General features: G+C 32.7%; 1 protein-coding gene across 1 annotated transcript; it reads left to right on the forward strand.

Moving 5' to 3' along the window:
- The first annotated feature begins 1,644 nt into the window (after positions 1-1,644).
- LOC132728580 (uncharacterized) lies at positions 1,645-25,279 on the forward strand. The gene is made up of 12 exons (XM_060714239.1): positions 1,645-1,846; positions 5,573-5,638; positions 6,129-6,345; positions 6,999-7,111; positions 8,941-9,072; positions 10,210-10,401; positions 11,686-11,756; positions 12,526-12,624; positions 13,273-13,346; positions 14,377-14,531; positions 15,415-15,507; positions 16,454-25,279. The coding sequence occupies exons 1-12, from the start codon at positions 1,712-1,714 to the stop codon at positions 16,553-16,555; spliced, it is 1,449 nt and encodes a 482-aa protein (XP_060570222.1). The 5' UTR covers positions 1,645-1,711; the 3' UTR covers positions 16,556-25,279.
- Positions 25,280-27,281: the final 2,002 nt, after the last annotated feature.

Raw genomic sequence — 27,281 nt, forward strand, 5'->3', positions numbered from 1 at the left:
ATAACCACTTTTTGTTTAGCAGTAACTTGTATTTTTTACACAACACAGAGTCTCATTTTATGTAAATTTTCCAAAAACACATCGCCGTCGTTCTCTGGTGGCAATGAACTCATCGGCAAAAACACGTTAGTTAAATGAATCTGGCCTGTACTTATGAATATGTAACACCATTAAGATTGTTCAAACGTACTTGAGACATGACATTGTCGATCTCAGGTATGTCTTTCTTCTTCTGAGCGCCAAGAATGTCCTTTCACTTGTAGCATTAGTAGCAGGCATTTCTAACAAAATCTTAAACAACACAACGACCTCAAAGAACAGTGCTCGTTCTAGCACTGACTGAACTGACACAAATTTCAAAACGTCAGGTAGAGTAACAGTACTATTTTCTGATTTGTCAAAATGTGAACGTAGCAGCTAAAGCTGCACCTCTAAGATATCTCGGTTAATGTCGTTACCATAGGCATTTCAAACAAAACCAAGTTCTCTAGTGTATACTCGGTCGTCAAAGGTTGTGTGACCTTAATACGTAAATCCTCCACGTTCTGAAGTACGGGATATCCCGGTTGGTCAAATCTCTATTTAACACTGGCCATGGCAAGATCGATTGCTTCAAAGTACTTATAGGCCAGAACACGGTTGCCGTATACAATCAATAAAATGTTATCAAGTTCTCGGAGAATTCAGACATACTATTTTAAGATATTCATAATGCATATTGCAAATCTCATGCACTGTTTTTTTTTTGTTATATCATAATATATATAACATTGATGAAATAATGTACGTTTTGGAAACGAAAATGATATTGGTTGATTTGGTTCCGATGGAATTGTGTCACACATCATGATAGTTTGCTATCTTAAGCTATTCATATTTAGATACTTGTATGTGAACAGAAGTAAATTTTTAAGGATTGTGATGTTATATTTTAAATAAACATATAATATATATATACTGTGATCTGTCTGAAGCCACGTCGATGTTAATTAATGCCAATTAAGATAACTTCACACTTGACTTAGTAGGACCCCTACATATACCTGGTCAATTAACAGTGTCCAGTTGTTTCTTCACGTCATGTTTGTATATTAACGCGCATATTGCATAAGAGGCCAGTCAAGTGTCAAATTGATTATCAGCGATGTGTGTTTTTTTGTTGTTGTTTTTTTTTACTCATTTTTTGGCCAAAATATTGGTCCGGCCTCGGATATATTAATTGTGCGTGACAGACAGGAGGCAGTGTCAGACCTGCGATACCTGTGATAGATGGCAGCATCTCTATAATTAATCTTACTTAAAAACTGTTCATGGAAACACTTTAGTGTGCTTTTGGTCATTTCTTTTTGATTACATACAATAAATTAAACATAGTAATGATTTGAACACATTAAGGCTTTTTTCCATGATATGTCAATAAAAAAGTTTAGTTTTTTCTTAATACTTCTATCGTATTTCTATCATTTCTTTTTAAGTGTTTATATTTTAAAGAAAATAAATAATAAAAAAAAATGGGGCCGGGTTGACCAGACATAACATTGGTTTGGGGCCGGGTTGACCAATTTGGGACCGGGCTGACTTGCGGCCGGGTTGATTTGGGACCGGGTTGACTTGTACCGGTTTCAAAGCTAATTGGTCATTAATTTGACCTTACCGGAAGTAACATGACAAACAATAACAACAACAACAATCTCATTCTCGACAAAAGTTTATGAAAATGGGACAACATCATTCGCACAGCTCTAATTCAAGTCCTGAAAACATTCCTGATATAGCTACACGTAGGAAATCATCCACAAAGATTCAAACATCAGCTTATGTTCCAGCTCTTGAGAAATTATTTCAGGTAGATCTAAGAAATGGTAGACAGACGTTTTACTCAAAATTTTATTACTGCCAAGACAGTTCACCGTCTTACACTTAACACCAAGACGTTGTTCTCCCTTTTTTATACAAATTTGATACTTTTGATTTAATAATATTTCTAAGAATAAAATTTTGATTGAAAAATTGCCATAATTTTTTCCAAGGAAGTGGCCAGCCAGGACACACTGTAGGCTTACAAGGATTTTAACCAAAAATTTGTCCTCCCATGTTTACTTTAATAAAGATTCTACGCCATTTTGTAAAAATAATTAATACAGAGGAAGTGATAGAAATGTCATTGTGATCATGACTCATTATGGTGCCTCATAGTCATATTTCCGTGGTACTTAACTGTTTAACACAGACAACATAATTTAAAAGAATAAAATTCTGGAAAACACATTGAATATTGTAGGATAGACATGTCAATTCCATCATAGTTTATTCCATTTAATGTTTGCATGTAAGCAATTATGTATACAACATTGTAATTAACACCCATCTGCTGCCTAGTGAGTAAAATTGTGTTCTCATATTTCCAAGGCAATTACATTTTAACAGTTTCAAAAGCAAAATAAATAGTAATTTTTATTTTTTTAGTACACCTATACCTAGACTCATCTGAAAGTGGGGATTTTCTCTTTGGCATTTATCAAATATGTCAATGGTTGTTTAACAAAGAAGATTTTCTTAAAAGGTATGAAATCTAAAAGTAAAATAAATTACTTTGCTCCTAATTTCAATAAAATTATTATTTTTGTTCAGTCGTATACATCACATTTCAATGAAAATACAATAAAATAGTTAAAGTTAAACTAATGGCAGGTTAAAGAAGTCTATGAGGCACTTTAGACTGTTTATACCTATTACCTTGGAAATATGGGTACCACGGAAATACGAGGCACCAGTATACATTGTTTATCACATGCCCGTGCCGCTTTTGCGACTCTGTAAACACGGTTTTTCAATGTGACGTCATATTTGTGTTATATAAACAAAGCTTTAAGACATGCTATTTAGTTTGCATTATACACTAGGTTTAAATCCTCGTCTAAAGACATAAAATAACATAATAAAATTGCATTTTTGACTTTCTTATAATTTTGAAAATTGCCGTATGGCTTGAAAATACATGTAGTACTGTGTCCTGGCTTGCTGCATGTGACTCACGTAGGGCTAGAACTTTTGGCTAGCCACTTTCTTTCATTAAATTGATTTTCAAAAGGGCATTTCAGGGGTATGACTAAGTACCGAATATGAATTTGCAAATATGAAGAGAATGTGGAATATGAATATCATTTCCATAAAATTTTGGCATAGAGTCAAAAAATCACACTATAATTAATATATTATATCATAGTGAGTATTGCTTTGTTAAAAAATAAAATATTATTTGATAAGTGCTGTTTAAAAAAAAACTGTCACATATATTAAAACAAGTCTGTATTTCCGACTTTTATTAGTGACCAAAATATCAGCAATAAGGCTATATTTCATGAAAACTCTCATGTTCATATTATGATTTTCAATTTAATTTTAAATTGTTATGGTTAATATTTATAAAGATACTGCTCAGTTTACCTGTCATAAAATCAGCTTTTGAGTAATTTTTGAGTGGGTAAATATTCTGCAGGAGCATGAATTGTTACTGACAAGAGTCAAGAATTAGGGCCGGGGGCATACAGTTTAGTCCTGGCTTTCAAATCTTTATAAGCTGCTTTTTAACATTTTTTTTTCATGTGATGCTGTATTAAAGTTTTGGATCAGACCCATTGATAGATCCCTACTCTGACCTTTTATTTGAATAATAATAGATTTAACCAGTGCTCTTTTGTTAACAAATATGTTGTGCTGAAGTTCTAATTGTATCCACTAATCTTAATATGAAATTAGGCAAAGCCTATGAACGGGGAAGTCGTTAAAAAATCCTTTCATTCTTTCCGTTGTAAAGGTGTCATTCGGTATTACATGCACCGCTTCCGTTTTCACTCGGAACACTCGACGATTATTATTAATCCAAAAAGTTGAGATTTGTTCCGTTATCGGAATACCCCGCCTATTGTCATTGAGTTACATTGTAAATGGCGACGCCCGACTAGAACTGACACTGAAAATTTCTTTGATAGGTATAGCATTCTATATATCTTTTAATTGTTTTTTATTTGATTTTCTTTTAAATATACACGTGTAGTCTATAGCCGGGCAAGCCAAAGCTTTGACTTCCCCGTAATATAATTGGAATCGGACAGGTCACGGATCTATGCATTACAAAACCTCACCAAAATAACATATGCTGATTTAACATAATTTTTTCTTTGCAAATTTGAACTCTTTTTAGTCCCCTACCGGTTTAACCGGAGGGGACTTTAGGTTTACCCTCCGTCCGTCTGTCCGTCTGTCTGTCTGTCTGTCTGTCCGTCTGTCAGTCCGTCAGTCCGTCCGTCCACCAAACTGGATCCCGCGATAACGCAAAAAGTACTGAAAATATTTTTATGAAACTTGATATATGGATAGATGGCAGTATGGAGATTATGCACGTCTTTTTTTTTTTCTTCCTATGTTGAAAATTCTGGTTGCTATGGCAACAAATAGTCTGAAAATATGGCAAATTTAACACATAAACTGGATCCAGTGATAACTCAAAAAGTACTGAAAATATTTTTATGAAACTTGAAATATGGGTAGATGGCAGTCTGGAGATTATGCACATCTTTTTCTTTTCTTCCTATGTTGAAAATTCTGGTTGCTATGGCAACAAATAGCCTGAATTTCAAGATTTCTGATTTAAATTTTTCAGCTTTTTCACTATAATTATGTTCTTTATTTCTTAAGGTGTTTACTTCAAACTTTAAATATAAGTTTCTGGTCATCAACCACATCATATGTGGCAAGGTTTATAACTCTAGCACAAAAAAAATCAGTATTACCTCCCTTGAACTTAGATTTTTTAGGGGAAAAAATGTTGTCTTTTTTAAATAACTTCTTTATTTCCTAATGTATCTACTTAAAACTTCATATATATGTTTCTTATTATCACTCGACATTTTTGAGAAGGTTAAATACTCTAGCAAGACTATTTCCAGAATTATGTCCCCCTTGAACTTAGATTTTTTTTGAGAAACTGGTATTTTCACTCCAACTTCTTCATTCCTTATAGGATTTACTTTAAAATCCCACATCGTAATAATATGACAAGGTTGTATAAACATAATTTCCTTACTAAGCATGGAAACTTAACACATTACTGTGATATAGACAAACTTATTTTATTATGTTTTGTGGTTGATAATTTCAAATACAGACTTCATCCTCAAATTCATTATAAATGGCAATACACAGGAGTGTATGACAATTAAAGAACTTTTTGAGGGACCGGTAGGGGACTACTGTATTGCCCGCAATACTATCAAATGCTTGTTCATATTAATTCATGTGCATTATTCGATATAACAATTATTTTGAAATTGTTCTAAAAGTATCAAAATATTAGTATTGTCAATAAAATTGCCTGTTTAACTGTCAAATGTCACACCTATTTGAGAAGGCCATGATACTAAGGAACTAAGCAAGATCTTGTATGACATAGTTTGCGGGAACCAGTTAGAGTTTCATATACTTCAATTTATAGTGTTCATTTTCAGATTAATGATTATATTAATTAATGTACATGTATTATATAAATGTATGTATTAACTTTGTTTTTCAGAAACTTGAATTGACTGCAGAGAGCGACAATGGACATCCAGGAGAACTGACAAGAGCAACATTTGAGGTAGGGTGTATAGTGTTCTTGCACAACAGGAAGTGACATCATACAGTTGTAAATGATGTTGTGAAATCAACTGTTTTTAGTGTTTTTACCCTTGTTAAAGATAGTATAATACTGTATTTTATCTATTATATAATAAACAAAGATATATATTTATTTTTTATATGTAAAATAATAACGCTGATTTATCCTATAAGAACAGATATTGTGAAACTCTCTGTAGTAATCTTTCAGAACATTATTAAAATCAATTACCATCCTGAAGAGATCATGATTTGAATTTAAGTGTTGTAAGACTGAACATTAAAGTGAACAGGTTGATAATTGGATGAATAGGGATAGCTATAATTGTACTCATGCAGGTATCTGCGTCACGCTTTGGTTAAATTTCTGCATTCAAGTTGGTATTTCCAAAACTGGGAATGGGAATAGTCAAGCGCACTGTCCCACCAACAGCTCTTCTAAACCAGTCTACTTTAATTCTGTATTGTAGAATGTGTTCCATGGTCCATTACAACTGTTTGGTAAGTTATTGTACAGACAGATGGTAACTGTTGGTCACCATAGCACTGACAAGATTAAAGAACGTATCACGTGTGAACAGTTTGTGAAGGCTGGGCGTGAAATACTGAAAATGTTTGATGAAACTGACCAGCATAAATACTACTTCAAATTGTTTGCCGAAGGAAAAGATCACCTCACTCAAGCAGGTATTCAATTGCTGTCTTTCATTTTTATACCTAAGTAGTATTTTGCAGGTAGTACATATGACATAGTTTCAAATAAAACATGTTTTGATACTTCTAGTTTTTAAAATATTATTTCAGTTGACAATTTGAAGTCACAGTATAAAGTAATGAAGGATGAAAAATACAGACTAAAACATTTTTGATATATACATTCTTTAATCTTATTTAATTTTTTAAAGCTATATATCTGCTGCAAAAAACTTTTTTTTAATGTTGGAAAGAATACAGTCATGTTCTTCTAAAATACCTGTAGGAAAGAAGTGCGTTTGAATTTTTCTTTTTGAGTGAACGGCACATGCACAAAATCATTACCAAACAGTTTAAACCCTACTTAAAATAGCAGTACATTCTATAATATTTTGTCCTTGAGCATTTTAGTGTTTTGTTTACATGATAATACAATATTCATGTTTGTTAAAGAACAGAGACATTTTTTGTTATTAATCTTTCGAGAATCAACCATAAATTGTGGGAACAACATGATTTTTTCTGTTTATAAAGTTTATAAAAATGTTCCATAAGATATAGCTTTATACAACCTTTAAAATAGTTAACTACATTTAACTAGAATATATTTTACTGCATTTCACTGTTGTTGTTTTTTGTCACTATAGATGCTTTGACAATGGTTAATATATCATATGCGTTAACACTTTCCTCGTCGATGATTCCCTACGTGAAAGGTGCTAAAGATGATAAAGTGTTTGAATCAGTTGTACAGAGTATGGTAGGTCATTAGTTTATCTACATGTTACGATCCTACAATGATTATAAATTCTGGAAATTTGATCATGTTGTTGTTATTTTGAACTTTTTTTACTCCATCAGTGATCACTTAATTGAGTTGTTTCTGTCTTACGACACAGTAACAATTGTATTATACTTACTAATATTACATACTCAATTTTTCCACTTTAACAAAAGGTCAGTAATATTGTGTGAGATAGTTTAAATAGTTTATAATATGTGTATATAATATGTGTTTATAATATATGTATTTAAGCCATACCCTGCTAGCAGCAACTGTTTCTACACATGTGACCAGTGCAGACTGAGATCTGCTGGCATATCTGTCATCTTATCGTGGTCTGCACTGTTCGCTGTTCAATCTATTCAAATGACAAAGTTGTTGCTAAGAAGGATGAATGGTTGTGTCCAAATTAAAAAGGTCAACAAATCTGCTTTTAGATATTTACCTTGGTTTTAGGTTAATATCTAAGTAGTAAAGCAATTTTGCAAAGTCTTTCATTATATTTGGAGTCTTTTTGATATTTATAATATTTGTAATATTTGTATACCTGTAGTATTATTGCCTTTTAGACAGGGTTTACATGTTATTAATAGATATTTTTCATGTTTAACATTTTGACTACTATATTTGTGTAATGAATTGGTCCTGCCTAGAATAAGGAGCTTACAATAATTTAGGGATTTCAATGTAAAAGTTGAGAGGACAGCAGACATTTTCACAAAAAATCTTACGACAATTTTTTGTCGTAAGAGAAATCTTACGATAAATCTCCTTTTCACAATAAATCTTAAGAAAATCTTAAGTGCAAAATCTGTCGTAACTTTACGATAGGTCTTCCCCGTTCGTAAGTGTAATTTTTTCTCTCTTAAGGGTAAAATATCATGTATCTCTTACCTAAACTGAATAAAAACAAACAAAAAGTTGGAGGAAAAATAAATATAAGCAAACAGTATGCTATGAATAACACAAATTGAGGTATAATTATTTTTCAACATAAACATTTGTGACGTCATGACTTGATGACGTCACGATGGAGAGGGTTATGAATAGTTTAAATGTGAACTATACTGTAGTATTATTGAAAACTTATAATTTGTACAATGGGTGAGTTCGCTTTCATTGCCAGCATGTACTAGTGGTACCTTTTTATTTATTAATAACATAGTATTCCTTCTTTCTGAATCTTTTAGATATATATAATTATCTTCAATCAAGATATAAATTATATCAGTTTGAATCATTTTTGTGTTCTTATTGAAATTTGATTGTGTTCAATAGATATTTCAAGCTCTTGATTACTTGATTTTAAAACCGGAATCAAATATAGAGCATGCACATCACTATCAAATGAACGTTGCTAAGGATGTTTTTGTCGTAAGATTTATCGTAAGTGAATTATTTATCTTAAGATAAAATTTTAACTTACGAGTGGCTTTGTGAAAATGACTTAAGATTTAACTTACCATTATCGTAAGTGAAAAACTTAAGATAAATCTTAAGATTTTTTGTGAAAATGTCTGCAGGTCTCTAAAGGCTTGTCAAACTGCACAAATGTGAAAACAGGTCAGTATAACTTGACCCTTGTCCCATTGCTTGATTTAAGTGTTCTGACATTTGAATCTCTTAAATTTAATGATAGTCTGTTCCAATATCAAGACATGACAAGTTTATTATACAAATTCAGTATATTTTATTGAAATCACTCAAATTTAATATTAAACAGCTCGAAAGTCGAGACTGGACATGTTCATCGCACAAATTCAGGACAGTACAGTCAATAATTTATAAATATTGGATTATTTCAGTTTGGAATGAAGACAGAGATAAACTTTCATGATATGGAGAAATGGATGGATCAACATTGTTCTAATATGTTCTGTGGTGTCCACAATTGGGTCCATACTATCCTGACTGGCTCAAAGATGCCGACAGAACTGGTATATCTTACTGTTATATATTGTACTTTCATGGTACACCAGTACAATACAGAACTGGTATAACATACTGATTTATATTGAACTTTCATTGTGTGCCTGTACTGTACAAAACTGGTATAACTCAATGTTATATATTGAACTTTCATGGTACACAAGTACGATACAGAACTGGGATAACTCAATGTTATATATTGCACTTTCATGGTACTCAAGTACGATACAGAACTGGTATAACTCATTGTTATATATTGAACTTTCATGTTACACCAGTACAATACAGAACTGGTATAACTTACTGATTTATATTGAACTTTCATTGTGTGCCTGAACTGTACAGAACTGGTATAACTCAATGTTATATATTGAATTTTCATGGTACACAAGTACTACATAGAACTGGTATAACTCAATGTTATATATTGAATTTTGATGGTACACAAGTACAATACAGAACTGGTATAACTCAATGTTATATATTGAACTTTCATGGTACACAAGTACAATACAGAACTAGTATAACTCAATGTTATATATTGAACTTTCATGGTACACAAGTATGATACAGAACTGGTATAACTCAATGATATATATTGAACTTTTATGGTACACAAGTACCATACAAAACTGGTATAACTCAATGTTATATATTGAACTTTTATGGTACTCAAGTACGATACAGAACTGGTATAACTCATTGTTATATATTGAACTTTCATGGTACACCAGTACAATACAGAACTGGTATTACTTACTGATTTATATTGAATTTTAATTGTGTGCCTGAACTGTACAGAACTGGTATAACTCACTGTTAAATATATATTGAACTTCCATTGTATAGAACTAGTATATCTTAATGGCTTGTATTGAACTTCATTGTATGGTACAGAGCTTGATAAGATATTTAATTTTGGTTATATGGTCTTTGTCATTGTAGAGAACAATTATATCAATTAAAAGTATAGGAATGTCATGGTATATTTCACTGTAGCAAATATAAATAATTTCTGTTTATAGTAAAAGATATATCAGTTGATGAAAAATGTTAGGGGATCATTCAATAAGAAAATAATATATCTGTCTATCAACATGTTACTTTTAAACAAATATTTCAAAATCTGTGTTTTTATTACGTAGGAAGCAGCTCCGGTACCAATGTTAGATAAATTCACAGAAGGAAAACACTGTATGACCATGGGTATGTTATGGTTACTAACGGCAACCCTACCGTACCGGTACACACACACCGAGAAAGATACAGATCCAAGTCTCCATGCTTCAACTACAAAAAATCCACTTCTCACATCATATCAATTCCTTATGAAACTTGTAAGTAAACATGAACAGTTTAATTTGATAATAAAAGAGTTAATTTATGTTAACTTATGTTTTATCAGTTATTTAGATATAGGCTATATCAGGTTTACTTTAATAATGCTCGAGCTACATGTATATTCATGTCAATGTTAATCAATATAACATCATGACTTTAACCTTAACCATTAACTTAGTGGAACTGAAAGTGTCTAGCCATTGCTGTAAGTACAAAGTCACACCAGCCTGCACATCCATACAATCTGGCTGAACTATAACAGTTGGTAGGTCAATTTAAGTATTTTAACATGGACATTCCTTGATCTTTGAATGGATTGTTTCAGATTCAAAGCAAAGATAAATCTGTTATACAAAGTCTATTTCACATACAAAATTACTACATTGTAGGTAAATTTAGATGGGAGTAAATTGTACCAACTATATATTCAGACATTCCGAAAAGTATTTTGACATTACTGGACATTTGTTCCAGCAATCTTGAAAGAATCACTGGACGGAATCAGTTTTCCCTGGACAGAATGGAAATCAGAATAAAGACACTTTAAATATTTTAAATTTCTATTTAGTTAGCACCTTCAAAATAGCGTAAAACACTCATTTCTTGTAATTGCGAAGAACTAATAATTTTCCAACTGGAAGTAAGTATTTGTTCAAGTGCCATACCGTAATAGGCCTATTACAACTAAATTACTTTGTAATGGCAAATTTATTTATGAAAATAATTGATTTGGAATACGTAATACTGATAATAACTGTGTTTATTTTAATTCTAAATATTATCTTGGAGATCGTGTATGTGAAATCTTGAGACAAAATTTTTCCCGGTCTGATCATAATTTTATGGGTCAGGTCCGTCGAACCGACACTTTTCGGAAAGTCTTTATATTGATGATAATAATTAGGTTAGGTTAATTTACAATGTTTTAAAATAAATATTGTTAAGGTCTTCATGGTTGTGTGATGAAGGTCTTTAAATCCAGTAAAATACTCACTTGTGGATAGTGTTTGCATGCTCATTTTTAAAAATTCTAACTATAAATAGACTGTTGTTTTTTAGTAAAATAAGTGACAGTGTACTTCATAATTATACAGTATGAAAAAGCATTATGGCAATATCATAAGGAACATTTGGCAGTTAAACTCGCATGTCTGGTTGTCACATCAAATGATGTAAAGATGATATTTAGAGGTCTTAGTCAGCGTGAAAGTTGATCATTTGCAGTATCATTGTGTTCTTGTTGCAGAACCTTCATAACAACATAACTTGTGTAATTTCAGGCTAGATTAAGTCGATGTCAGAGTTGGACCACACTGTATGACAGTGATGATCATGGTCTGTCTATGAACAGGTGAGTTAATATTATTGTTTCAAGTATTTTTGAGCATTATTTGCAAATTTATTATTATGAGATTATTATTACTAATGTGGACATCATAGTTTCTTTCAAATAATAAATCTGACTTTAGTTTAAGGGTGGATATCTTTTTTTTCTGACATTTTTGTGAGATATTGTAAAATATCTTTATGATGTGATATATAAAATACCAGTTTGATGTGATATATAATATCAGTGATATATACTGTGTCAGTGTGATTTAAGTGATATATAATGGATCAGCATAATGTATGATATATCAGCGTGGTGTATGATATATAAGTGTGGTGTAACTGATAAATAAAATATGAACATGATGTAAGTGACATTTAATATATCAGCCTGGTGTAAGTGATATATATAAGTGTGAGGAAAGTGATATATGATACTACACTCTTTGAAACTGGGTGAGATATAAAATTTTAGTTCCTGTCATATACAGTCAGTGATAATAAAGGATAAAGGTTTTCATGATAAAATTAGCAAGGCTATATGAATAAGTTTTATTTGTAGTGGCAAATTCTCTTATTGATGTGTTCCCATATGCTCCTACATATATTTTAAAGGAATCTGTTCTTGGTGAAATATAGTCCACATTCACTTCCAACAAATATTCTCTACATTTTTCAGGGAAGAGGTTGCCATTAAATTAATTCTTTTTATTTAGTGAAATTAGGACTCAAAACATAATGCTTTAATAAAGGCATGACTTGTTACACCATTTTGTTTCTGATTGTTACAGATTTACACACCACATATCATCATATAAAGATCCTACTATAACACTGTTGTCATTTGAAGGTAGAAATATATACTGTGTAGCTGAGGATGTTCCATGGAGGTATGTACATCATTCCAGTAGTTAACTATGTTTCTACACTTTCTAGTTAAATACATGATAAGTTTAAGTGTGTATTATTTAGCAATGTATACTTTATTTAAGAATAAACACTTACCCTACTGGTGAAAACTGTTTCTAGTCATGTGACCATTGAAGACCAAGATCCAACGGCACATTTGTTGTCATTTGATCATCAGCGTTTGCTATTCAGTCACTACATATTTTATCATTTTTCTAAAAATGATAAATGAGCCGCGTCATGACAAAACCAACATAGTGCGTTTGCGACCAGCATGGATCCAGACCAGCCTGCGCATCCGCAACATTATACCTCCTAATCACTCAGGCTCACAGTGCACGTGAATTTCAAAATAAGCTTTGACCCATTTGTGTAAATCATTTAAAATATTTCCAACATGTGTAATGTAAAATTGTACACAGAGAGAGTTTTTGACAATTAGATAATAAAAACAATGTTAAATGAATTTAATTCAAAGTGATATTTTGTATTTATTTATAATCATGCCTTTGTTCATATGTTGTTGTCTGTGTTTTCTTCTCAGAATTATATTTAATGTTGTAATGTATTTATTTATGATATGACAAAGTGTTTCTCTTGAATAAAAATGTTTGATGTATGTGTTTCAGGGAAGGCTCACAGAAGTTTGGTGGTGATGATACGCAGTTAATACAGATATCACCTGTATACAGGGTAGTTAAAGGTAATTGTTAGGTCTACCTGCTGGCAATTAGCTTATATTGAGTGTGTAAAGTCATAAAACACTGGTTATTCACCAGTTACAAGTATCTGTTGCTCAAAATGTTTATTGAGATTCATATCAAAGGCAATATCTTTGCGAAAGTGTCTACAAAAAAAAAATCTGACAGATTTTTAAATTAATTTACAGGTCACTCAAGATTTAATAGCAATTTATGAAATACTCTGTATTCAGGTTATCATATCTGTCTACCAGAGGATAACATTTGAGATACCTATTGATGACTTGCATAGAAGTTTAATTCATAACATAGCATGTTTTAGAAAACCAATTTTATATGCTTGATTATCTTTAAACATGGCTGCAGTTGTAAACTTATGAATATATTTTCATGTTTTAAGAAACTATACAGTATGGTAATATGAATTTGTTGTTAAGATTTTTGACAAAAGAAATTGATTGTTTTTTAAAGATTTTTGACAGATTATATGGCTGTGAAAATATGGTTGTTTGCCATATATCCCTTACATAGTAGTTTTGGTTATATAAGTTTTCATCCATTTATTCTGGGTAAAAAACCTTTCATGAAGGTTTATAAGAAATGATATGTTTTTGCCAAAACTGTGAACATTTTACCTAGTGAAATTATATTCTTAACTCAGAAAACCATCATGAAATATTAATATGTTAAAAAAAACTGCAAAAGTTTATTTTAAATACAAAAATGATCTTGTATTTTTTAGACACAACACACGTCTAGGCTAGAGCCTCACCTTAACATATTGAAATCAGAATGCCACCAATGTTGAATTTTCAGATTTTTCTCTTTGTTATGTATTATAAACAAGCTTGAACAGGTACATTAGACATATTGTTTTACCTTCTTGTAGTTATAAACTAAAGGAAAATGTTTCAAAATGCAAATTTGAAAAACATTGGTAGTTACAAGCAAAAAAGAAAATTTTTAAAATGCAAATTTGAAAAACTTTAGACTTTGCAATGATATGTGATTGTATTGTTGATATTTTTACAGCTAAGGGACCGATGGTGTTATGGAATATGTCAGACCGTAATTTACCTCAGGGTATTTATATAGGTCACACTGGAAAGAGTAATGTGATAGGTATACCTGCTGACTTTAGTACATTACAACATTATGGCGTTGACTGTGAACTACATAGAATAGAGGTTAGTTAGCATTTTGGTAATCTTTGATATATATTTATATATCACATACCCGTGCTGCTTTTAAAACCTGGTAAAAACAGTGTTGCACAGCTTATACATGTTTTGACATGACGTCATTTGCATTATATAAGTATTGCGTAAAGGCGCGCTAAATGTAAGTGTTATGCTATTAGCCCAACAATGTAAAAAGCCCTTAATTTGGATATGTGATTAATAGAATATTATGTTTGTGTAGCCTCATTACTTAATTTATTGAACTTGTTGTATATTTCAAAGTACTGAAATAGACTGATTTGTAATTTCAGTAACTTGTTACCATAGAAACAGAAACAATTAATAGCATTTTAATTGTAAACTAGTATCTTTGATTATTAGTAATGCAAATCTCTCATGTTAAGTGTAAACTGGGGTAATTTCCAGTATAATTGTAACTAAAAATAGCCTCTACTGGAAAAGAAAGGTGATTATTCCATGTAATGACGGCCATTTTAAAAAATGGCTGCCATGACAACCATCTTGGCATATAAAATGGGTCCCATGCCCAAAATGTTTCTTTTGCATTGATTAACATCTGTGCCAAGTTTCATGCTTTTCCCATTTTCTGAAGTATTTTAGCATATTTTGTTACAAATTGACTGGACTAATTATGCTTGCCACAGGCCCATTGAACATGCACTCATTTCAATATACTCTATAATTTCTTATTTGGACTTGTGCTTTAATATCAGGCAAAACTAAACTCTTATATATCATAAACTAAAGTCAGAAAAGAACTAAAGTGTCAACTCATCACTACCTAATACATGTAGGTAAAAATGATTTATTAATGTCCACTGGTTTTATATAACATGTATACAATATGATATTTTTTCACGATATGTAGATGTGGGGATGTGGGGGAGTAGAGTCATATCAGGCACAACAAAAACAGAAACACTGGGAGAGAAAAGAAGTGGAAAAACACCAGACAAGAAAGGTGAAGAGTTAATTATATAATATATAATACAATACCACTCCAATTCATATTTTGATAATCATATATGGAAAGCTTTTAGTACAAATACTGTTCATCAATGACTATATATGAGCCGCGTCATGACAAAACCAACATAGTGTGTTTGCGACCAGCATGGATCCAGACCAGCCTGCGCATCGGCGCAGTCTGATCAGGATCCATGCTGTTCGATTACCAACTCTATTACAAGTAGAGAAACTGATAGCTACCAGAATGGATCCTGATCAGACTGCGCAGGTGCGCAGGCTGGTCTGGATCCATGCTGGCGCAAACCCACTATGTTGGTTTTGTCGTGACACAGCTCAATTATATATAAAGAAACCCCCATCATAACTGTATAAATATTTAAGGGAAGCAGTTGCTCCTTGGTTCAGGTGTCAGACTCTCAGCCCAGGTCTCTGTGGGTACGAGCCCAACTGGGGTCACAACCATGTTTCCTTATATGATACAAGTGCTGGTTAATAATGAGAGTTCATATAAGCTTCAAGCTTTTATCATCATCAAACTAGAATAAATGAGCCGCGTCATGACAAAACCAACATGGCGCGGCTCAAATGTAGTTAAATACTGTAAAATCAGTATTATTCATGTGGAACTAATTTTCATGGTTTTCGTGGATAGGTCAATATCCAGGAAAATTTCATTTCATCTGCTGTAAGATTATTTTGCATCAAGCATTATCTACATTTTACCTTTTGGAAAAATATGCAGTCCCAGAATTTAAGAACCCACGAAATTTAAGAACCCACGAAGACCTCAGATGCCCTTCTTTTTGACAACACTACAAAATTTTAACGCCCACAAATTTAAGTGAATTCACTGTAAAACTAAATCTGAATGATTTATAATATTATATATTATAATTGTTAAACAACATATTTTTGTTATTTTATTTGTTTTATTTTAGTTGCATCTTGACACAAACTGGGATGAGAATCCTGACAAACAGCTATTATCTTGGGGAGGTATAGAGGTGAATCATCAATACAGTAGGAATGGTGGCATGTAAACACTACCACCCCCTGGTGGTATATCATCTGTCTTTTGTGAAACAAGGGGAGAGAAATTTATCTTTTCTTAAAAAAAAAGGGAGCCAACCTTCTGTCTGAAGTGAACAAAGGGAGTAAACTTATGTCTGAATCTTCAAAATATATATCAAGCTGTGATTTAGTTTCTTTACATGTCTTCCAAACTACACAAACATTGGAACTACAAAATGTGTGCTATAGATGGAAACATAAAATCAGGAATAATGGATGACTTGAAAGTTAAGTTTTAGAACAGAGAAGTTATAATTGAGCCGCGTCACAACAAAACCAACATAATGGGTTTGCGACCAGCATGAATCCAGACCAGCGAACAGCATGGCTCCTGATCAGACTGCGCAGATGCGCAGGCTGGTCTTGATCCATGCTGGTCGCAAACCCATTATGTTGGTTTTGTCATGGTGTGGCTCATATTATCTTCTTTAAATTTTGACATGGTTATATCATCACATTATTTATAAGTGTATTCAACTTTAATCCCATTCCTAGTATGATTGTCTTGTAAGATATAGGAAATGTCCATGGTCTTACCAAACAAGGTTAATATTAGACAATATATGAAATTAACCAATCAACAATACTAAATCTTATTAAAATACACAGATATGCCAGCTGGCCTGGCCCTCTTGTTTTACTATTCAGTCCCAATGTTACTGAAATGAAGATGGTTATTTACAACAGTTTACGATTGTAGTCAATTTACATGTGATATTTTAATGTTACCTTATTTGATTTGTATAATGAACTTGCTTTCAAACTGTACATTGTATTTTTAAGGATTTAAAGTATGTCCATGGAAGGGCATAATAGTGAGTGAAACAGGTGAAAGTCTTTAAAAGATTACATTTGACTATAATTCCTTTTACTTTTGTTGTTTAATTTGCATAAATAAGACGGAGAGATATTTAGAAAAAAATTGATAATATTACATTGTTAAAATATTTAGTCTTTTTTTCTCATAACATAAATAGGATTTTAACAAATTGATGTACATGTATGCTATTGTATTCGTTCTTATTCTTATTACTAAATCCAAATTTCTCCTAGACAAGCAGCCATTTTTTATTTGTATATTTTTTTTAATCAGATTAAAACCTTTGCTCATTATCCACAGTGAAATCCAGTTAGTGTAACAGATGTTATTGTTGTGTAAAATCTGATAGATCTGCTCTTTTGTTATTTATAGGGACTTAAATTTTAAAAGTTACGAGGGGATTGGGTTGGGGGGGCGCGGTTGGGTAAGACAGGTTTTCTAGCACAGGTATAAATAGTAGATAATCCTGTCTGATATGCAAGAATACATAGTATCAAAAAAAATCTTGTGGTTTATACATGAATTATCAGTTAATACTGAAAAAAAAATTGGTTCATTAATAGTTATACTTATTTTGATTTTGTAATGAATTTGTTAAGATATTAAATAAAAAAAGAGAAAGAGAATGCCCAGCAATAACAGTATGTATGACTATGAGATAGTGGTGTATAAACTTACTGTTGAAGTATAATATGAAAGATGTTCGTAATAATAGGAAATTATTGTAGAATTTTTTGTCTGATTATATTTGTGTTTTGTCCTTATACATGTTATTAACTCGATATTGGATATAAAAAAATTGTTTTAAACATCAGGGTATTAATCTACTACATGAATTTGTAACTTATGTACATGTATATATCCAGATTTAGTTTGTTTTTTTCTTTAGAAGTAGACCTTTATAGTGGGGAGGTTTAAGTTTTTCTATAGTTAGTTAAATGATTAGTCTTATCAACATTAAGGTATATTATGTAAAATATTTACCTATAAAGTATTTTTGTCCAATTTAACTACTTACATCAAATTAACCGCTAAATTGCTGGATTCTGAAAATTAGCCTTTGACGCCAGTATAAAACCAGGCTAGAGAGCACTTCAGTGCAATCTGACCAGGTTGGTTGATAATCTTAGAATTTCCATCTTGAGTTCCCCAAATTTGATAATGGTAAGTTAAAAAGATGAAGGCTGGGCAAGTACATTTGAGCCGCGTCACGACAAAACCAACATAATGGGTTTGCGACCAGCATGGATCCAGACCAGCCTGCGCATCCGCGCAGTCTGATCAGGATCCATGCTGTTCGCTATCAGTTTCTCTACTTGTTATAGAGTTTGTAAGCGAACAGCATGGATCCTGATCAGACTGCGCGGATGCGCAGGCTGGTCTGGATCCATGCTGGTCGCAAACCCATTACGTTGGTTTTGTCGTGACACGGCTCATTTTAAGAAATTCAGCAGGTTAAGGGTTATTTTGAGTGTAATAAATATATATGTTGATAATTTGTTTAACTTTTTAGTTATGTTTTTGTTTATTTGATTTCTTCAAACATTTATAATGATAGCTGTCTCACAAACCGAAGGTGTGCAGAATTTATTACAAGTAATGAAATATGTCATTTTAAATTGTATTGATGATTTTTGTAATATTTACTTCCAAACAATACATTTCAAAAGATTCTGAATTCTTTAAGAAAATATTTGTTTGAATTATGGGCTATTTTGTATGTATTTTCAAACATAATTTTTGTTAAAAAAACACACTTTTTTATGAGAGGAGAAATATTTCAGGTTTTGGAAATTACGGTGCTCAAAATATCTACATCAATTTTGATTTCTTTTTGTCTTGCTTTTCTTGTACATTTATTTAAACATTAATGTGCTACATTACAAAGTTTTAAAATAATGCATATATGTTATACAATAACAAGGGACTATATTTTTGAGTGAAATATTGAATGTATCTCATTGGGGAATGATTTAATATATCTAAATGGAAAGTGATACTGCAGAATTTTTAATGAGCATGTTGGGTTTAAAAGACAGATGCGCTACATTTTATCAATTTATTATATATTTAGTGCCATTAAATAATTAACTTGTCTTTGTTAGTTCTGGATTGAAGTCAATTTTGATCAGTTTTAGGTCTGTTTCACAGACTTGTATAATTTGTTTGTTTATAATATGAGCCGCGTCACAACAAATCCAACATAATGGGTTTGCAACCAGCATGGATCCAGACCAGGATCTGATCAGGATCCATGCTGTTTGCTTACAAACCCTATAACAAGTAGAGAAACTGATAGCGAACAGCATGGATCCTGATCAGACTGCGCAGATGCACAGGCTGGTCTGGATCCATGCTGGTCGCAAACCCATTATTTTGTATTTGTCATGACGCCGCTCATATATACCCTAGTCATTGTGTGATGTTGAAAAGACTTGTTGTTATACTGATATATAGTGCTACAACATATTTACTTTCTGGTCATATAACACTAATTAGGTACAATGTTTCGAGTGCCATATTCTTCATAAAAATGCATGATAATCAAAGTTTGTATAATCAAGCATTACATGTTTTAATGAAATAGTCAGTGGTAATATTTTATTTGGAAAGAAGCTTGGTCATTTGATTTATTTTCTGTAGTTGATGGTTATATTAATACCAGCCTGAAATGTGAAAATCTCATTACAGAAAGTAGCCAGGAAGCACATTACATTTTAGGTCATAATGAAATATTGTAGGTCTATTATTGTATGACATAATACATGTATTCACTAACATGGTAATATCAAGATTGAGGTAATGTCAGATTATGATTATTAAGGTATTGAATTTTTCCCCTGTATTTTTATGCCCCCACAATATGGGAGCATATAGTGTTGCACTTGTCCGTTCGGCTGTCCGGCCGTCCCGAAATCTTGTGAACGCAACTCCTCTTAAACCGGATGGCAGATTTTGCTTAAACTTACAGGGATGAACAACCTTAATGTGTAGATGGTAGTAAAGGAAGGAATTTTTGCTGCGACCAAATTTTACAGAATTATGGCCCTTTGTTGATTTTTTCACTAGATACTATGTAGAAATTTTGTGAACGCAACTCCTCTTAAACCGGATGGCAGATTTTGCTTAAACTTCAAGGGATTAACAACCTTAATGTGTAGATGGTAGTAAAGGAAGGAATTTTTGCTGCGACCAAATTTAACAGAATTATGGCCCTTTGTTGATTTTTAGTTTTCAACTTGTGGCACATGTAGTCCAAAAAATATTTGACCTAGAGTCATAAGATTGACAGAACAGTGGCGTGTGGGGGCATCCGTGTCCTATGGACAAATTTCTAGTTTTTGCTGTTACAGTTTAAAAAACTTTTACATTATTAGATGAAAAGGTTATTTCAAATATCTGTATGTAAATGATGTTGTTACTAAAAATATATTAAGTTACCTATTGTTATGTACGTTTTCTCCTACATTTTCTGCTCACTAAACTTCATTAAACATCATTTAACCATATGTAAAGGTTTTCATATACATGTACTATCACCTAAGTGTAGTAATTGGTTAACTCCTTATAGAATAGGAGCTAAAATGTTACTTCACAAATGTTACTTCAGGAACCAAAATTTTCTCTCTTTATAAAAATAAATTGTTCAGGATTGTTGCTCAGTATGAAATCTACACCATTAGCTCAAGTAAAAAAGTTCTGTAAGTGTAGACCATGATATGTTATTGGTCATCTGTCTGTCATACAAAGTAACATTCCAAAGATAGCATGAAAATAAATCAATACATGTATATGTACTGGGATAGGTGACAGTATAATATTATACATTAGTCTAATTAGTAGTTTGTCTGTTCCAAAGAAAAAAGGCTAGCTAATATGATCACTAATCCATTGTCGTCGTGCAAAATCTTAAAATTGTTCCATAAAAAGTTATAAGTAGCTGTTGTTTAACAAGGGGCATAATTCTAAAAGCTTTATTTTTGGAGTTATGTCCCTTTTAACAATGAATTTTGTCAAAAGTGGTTATTTTTACAGATGAGGGTCAACACTGTATGCGGTGCTCTTGTTATATCCCCAAAAACGAAGTTTGGGGGGGTATATAGGAGTCACCTGGTGGTCGGTCGGTCTGTCCAGACGTCCATTGCATTTTCCTTGTCGGGAGCATAAGGCCGTGTCTACACCTATTCAAGTTTCTTACATGTCACATTTAGATAAGCTAAATAAACGGCCCTTTCAACATTTTTTCAGGCACAATTTTTACTGAAATGTCTCATTAAGATAGCCCAGGATTTATACCTTTGTCTTTGCAAGACTATCATGTTTCTGTAAAATATGTGAACAAAAAGCGGGAAAATGATACAATTAGCTAAATCAGAATGGCGTTAATTGAAAAAATGTGACAAAAATTTATTTTGATGCAAATTCTTTATTTGATGAAAGTTATTCACTAAATGAACAAGATCATTTTAAATCCATTGTGACTCTACTTAAAAAAAGCGCTCTTTTTTATTTTTTTACAATGTATTTATTTTTTTTTTTTTTTTTGCTCTTCTGTGTAACAGCGTATTGATTCGTTCCTTTGACCAAGACATTGTAATCATTTACTGAAATTCAAAAGGCATGTACACTGAATCAACAACAAAATGTCGGACAATAATGAAAATGACAGCACTATCAAACCTTTGGGCACATGTTTTGTGTCAAACCAGTGTTATCAGTGTCTTGACAGCCAAAAACTTGTAGAAAAATAGAACATGTTCTAACTTTCTTGCAAGGAATTATCTTCTTGGATGTCACATAATTTCTCAATAAAACTCATTCAAGTAGGGTGTCTACACTATCCAATACAAGAGAATATGATACTTGCATTCAAGACTTGGATAGGTGTAGACGGGCTCTAACTGAAGACTAATGGCGGAATTCAATATAACTACATACAATGGTCAAGCACATTGAGAGGAAGTGCAGTGCACAAGAACCATTACTCTATCTTGACTAATTACAGAGTTATTGCCCTTTGTTACTTTTCCTTGTCCGGGGCATAACTTGAAAACTACTGGTTGGAATTAAAAACAACTTCATACAATTGTCAAACACAATAAGGGGAAGTGCAGTGCACAAGAACCATAACTCTATCTTAAGTAATTACAGAGTTATTGCCCTTTGTTACTTTTCCATTGCTTTCTTTTGTCCTGACCATAACTTGAAGACTAATAGTTGGAATTCATTATAACTTCATACAATGGTCAAGCACATTGAGAGGAAGTGCAGTGCACAAGAACCATAACTCTATTTTGACTAATTACAGAGTTATTGCCCTTTGTTACTTTTTCTTGCCCGGGGCATAACTTAAAACTACTGGTTGGAATTAAAAACAACTTCATACAATTGTCAAACACAAAAAGGGGAAGTGCAGTTCACAAGAACCATAACTCTATTTAAAGTAATTACCATTGCATTCTTTTGTCCGGACCTTAACTTGAAGACTAATTGTTGGAATTCATTATAACTTCATACAATTGTCAAGCACATTAAGAGGAAGTGCAGTGCCCAAGAACCATAACTTCATCTTGACTTATTACAGAGTTACTGCCCTTTGTTACTTTTCCTTGTCCAGAGCATGACATGAAAACTATTGGTTGGAATTCAAAACAACTTCATAAAATGGTCAAGCACAATAAGGGGAAGGGCAGTGCACAAGAACCATAACTCCATCTTGACTAATTAGAGAGTTATTGCCCTTTGTTACTTTTCCATTGCTTTGTTTTTACTAATTACAGAGTTATTGCCCTTTGTTACTTTTCCATTGCTTTTTTTGTCCGGATCATAACTTGAAGACTAACGGTTGGAATTCAATATTACTTCATACAATGGTCAAGCACATTGAGAGGAAGTGCAGTGCACAAGAACCATAACTCCATCTTCACTAATTACAGAGTTATTGCCCTTTGTTACTTTTCCTTGTCCAGAGCATAACTTGAAAACTTCTTTTTGGAATTCAAAACTACTTCATACAGTTGTCGAGGACATTAAAAGGAGGTGCAGTGCACAAGAGCCATAACTCTATTTTGACAAAATACAGAGTTACTGCCCTTTGATACTTTTCCTTTTCCGGAGCATAACTTAAAACGTACTGGTTGGAATTCAGGAAATGCAACATACAAGAACCACAACTATCTTTAATTGCCCACAACCATTACTCTTTATTTCAATTCTTTTACAAGGTATTCTGTTACTAGTAACATCCTCATTTCCGAAGCAGTCTTGTGGGGGTATTAATCACATTTAGTGATAGTTCTAGTTATATTTTGTTTTTATTGTAATTATTGTCAAACAAAGTGCAAAATCAATCAAATCTTACCCTTAACATGATGTTGTTTTGTTGTTGTTGTTAAACTTTTACAATAAAAAAAGCCTTTCAAAATGTACAATGTGCTTTATTGCTAATTTTACAAATGTTAAAAAAAGTTCAGTTGTCATGTTTCATGTATTATATACTGAGATAGTGGCAGTATTTATAATGTTAGGTCTGCTTATAGTCCTCAGATATACACTATATTTATACCCCCGCACAACAATGTTGTAAGGGGGGTATACTGGAATCAGCTTGTCCGGCCGTCCGTCCGGCTGTCCATCGGTTTTTTCTTGTCCGCCCAATAACTTAAGATTCCTTTGACCCTTAGTCTTCATATTTGGCATGGAGGTTAGTCATGATTAGTAGATGACCCCTATTGATTTTGAGGTCACTGGGTCAAAGGTCAAGGTCACAGGGACCTTGACTTCAAAAAGCTTGTCCGCCCAATAACTTAAGATTCCTTTGACCTACAGTCTTCATATTTAGCATGGAAGTTAGTCATGATTAGTAGATGACCCCTATTGATTTTGAGGTCACTAGGTCAAAGGTCAAGGTCACAGGGGCCTTGACTTCAAAAAGCTTGTCCGCCCAATAACTTAAGATTCCTTTGACCTACAGTCTTCATATTTGGCATGGAGGTTAGTCATGATTAGTAGATGACCCCTATTGATTTTGAGGTCACTGGGTCAAAGGTCAAGGTCACAGGGGCGTTGACTTCAAAAAGCTTGTCCGCCCAATAACTTAAGATTCCTTTGACCCACAGTCTTCATACTTGGAATGGAGGTTAGTCATGATTAGAAGATGACCCTATTGATTTTGAGGTCACCAGGTCAAAGGTCAAGGTCACAGGGACTTTGATTTTGAAAAGTTTGTCTGCCCAATAACTTTAGATTCTTTTGACCCACAGTCTTCATATTTGGCATGGATGTTGATCATGATTAGTAGATGACCCCTTTTGATTTTGAGGTCACTGGATCAAAGGTCAAGGTCATAGGGACTTTGACTTCAAAAAGTTTGTCCACCCATTTACTTAAGATTCCTTTGACCCACAGTCTTCATATTTGGCATGGATGTTGATCATGACTAAAAGGTGACCCCTATTTATTTTGAAGTCACTGGGTCAAAGGTCAATGTCACAGGGACCTTAACAAAAAAAATATTTTCTTCTCAATTGCTAAAGAATGTCCTGTCCGCAATGTATTGATTTTGACATTTTCACATTTGAAGCATGTAGAATACATAACTTAGCAATGCATTGGCTTAGTAACCTCAGACAGGGAGGTTGTCCTTGAGCTCTAAATGGCCATTGTTGATTCTGACAAAGTGGTATGCGGGGGTATTCACGCCATGATATTGGCAGTTCTAGTTTATGTTGATTATTTGTCTGACATTCCATGACATGTTTTATATCTGTTTATTATTTATGTACATGTTGAATTTGATCACAAGTAATCCACATGTTATACCTACAAATATCATTTCAGAAATGTATTATTAGTAAACATAAATCAATATATTCTTATGTTGTTTTTGTTTGTTTGCTGTTACATCTAAATATATTTTATTGCTGAAAAAAATATTTATATGACAGTTGCAGTAAAATGTTGGGTTGACCCAGTACTCCTCAGTTAAGCAGAGAAAGAAAAACAACATTTATTACATGCTTTTCGGTGGTTTATAGAAATATATCAGTGATATATAACTGGTAATTTCACTGTTTGAAACAGTGAAATTACCACTTTGATAATTTCACTGTTTTGAATTTAAGCCCCTTACGTTGTTTCAGTGAAATACCAGCGTGCACAGTACTAGGTACCAACTTAATGACGTGACGTCGTAAATGACGTCACGTTGTATTATTATTTGTCGTGCTTTTCATTCAGTATTAGGTTAAATGTCTTTTTAAAACGTTTCTTTGCATATAATAAAAAGAAAATTTGTTTAGTTTAGTGTAAGATTGAAATATATTTCACCTTGTGAACACCAAAAGTTCATATTTCACTCGTGGCTGCGCCACTAGTGAAATATACCTTTTGGTGCTCACTCGGTGAAATATATTCCGATCTTACACTGAACTAAACAAATATCCTCTATATCATTAGTTATGCCCCGCACTGTCCATCTGTCTGTCTGTATGTCCCAGACCCACTTCCACAACATTTGTGTCCGGATTGTAACTTTGTCAGCATTGAAGGATTTTAAAATAACTTGGCACAAATGTCTACCACATCATGATGATGTGTCATGTCTTAGACTTATATGTCCCTGCCTCAAAGGTCAAGGTCACACGTACAGTTTAAGGTGCACATTCACACAATTAGAGTTTAAAGATACACACATTCCTGTCCAACTGTAACTTTGTCATGCATGGAAGGATTTTTAGATAACCTAGCATATATGTCAAACTCATCACAAGACCCTTGTGACTACCTCAAATATCAAGGTCACACTTATAATTTGAAGGTACTCTACTCATTCTTTCCTGTCTATGCTGTATGTTTGTAATGCATGGAAAGATTTATGAATGACTTAGCATATATCTCTCCAAAGTCGAGGTTGTTAGTATGCTAGGAATAGCACTTTATCTCACAAGAACAATATTAAGCAATTTCTTTCATTATCTTTTCTTTTCATAATACCTTCCTGCAGTATTTACAAAACCTTTTCATAAGCATTTATCATTTGCATGACAGCTCTTCTTACAAATATTTTTAAAGGCTTGTATGGCTCTGTATAAACAGATGTTTGCTATTGAACCTGGGCCACTATCCAATGAAAAGCGATGTTACAAATATGCAGTATATAAACATGCATACACTTCCAATAAGACAAGTTCTGTCATAGTCTGTAATGACAAATTATTAAATAGTCATTTCCTTTAAATTTTATTTCACTAAGATGCTCTTTGTATGATCTTGTATGACCAAAAGGCAATCTCAATCTTGTATCCTAAAGTATGCTTAAATATAAATAAAAACAAGCAAATCCCAGATGCACACCTACACATGATGATCAACATTCCTGTAAAGTTTTTTGACAAGCACAAACACTTTAAGAGATACATGTGACATAACGTGATAACGCTCGGACGGATGGACAAGGTAAAATTTACACCCCCCCCCCTCCACACACACTACCCTTAGAGCGTAGGGAACAAAAAACTTGCAAGTTTAAATTGTAGAAAACTCGATTTAACAATACTGGAAGGATAAAGAAAAGTATGCTTAATATCCCATGATGTTTTTTTTACGGAATGGTAGGGGTATCTCTCATCTTGTGTTACCGCTCTTCTTTGTGCACGAGTAAAGCTGAAATATGCGGCATGTCATTGTATGACTTGAAGAGTTTTAATGTGTCTTCAAATAAGATCAGCATTGTTAGCTCGACTTTATAAAGTATATGGGGAGCTGTTCTACTCACCTCGGCGTCCGCGTCCTGATTTCATATTAAAGTTTATGTGCAGTAAAACACTTTTTACTGTAACTTCTTAATTTCTTTAGGTATCTTATTCAAACTTCAA

The sequence above is a fragment of the Ruditapes philippinarum genome, unplaced genomic scaffold (assembly GCF_026571515.1).
Source record: "Ruditapes philippinarum isolate M1 unplaced genomic scaffold, ASM2657151v2 ctg3867_1_1_1_1, whole genome shotgun sequence".
NCBI classification, from domain to species: Eukaryota; Metazoa; Mollusca; class Bivalvia; order Venerida; family Veneridae; genus Ruditapes; species Ruditapes philippinarum.

Coding starts and splice junctions, on each gene's coding strand:
- LOC132728580 (XM_060714239.1), top strand. CDS start 1,712: ATGAAAATGGGACAACATCATTCGCACAGCTCTAATTCAAGTCCTGAA. Junction 9,073..10,209: donor CAAAGATGCCGACAGAACTG/GTATATCTTACT, acceptor TTTATTACGTAG/GAAGCAGCTCCGGTACCAAT. Junction 15,508..16,453: donor AAAAACACCAGACAAGAAAG/GTGAAGAGTTAA, acceptor GTTTTATTTTAG/TTGCATCTTGACACAAACTG.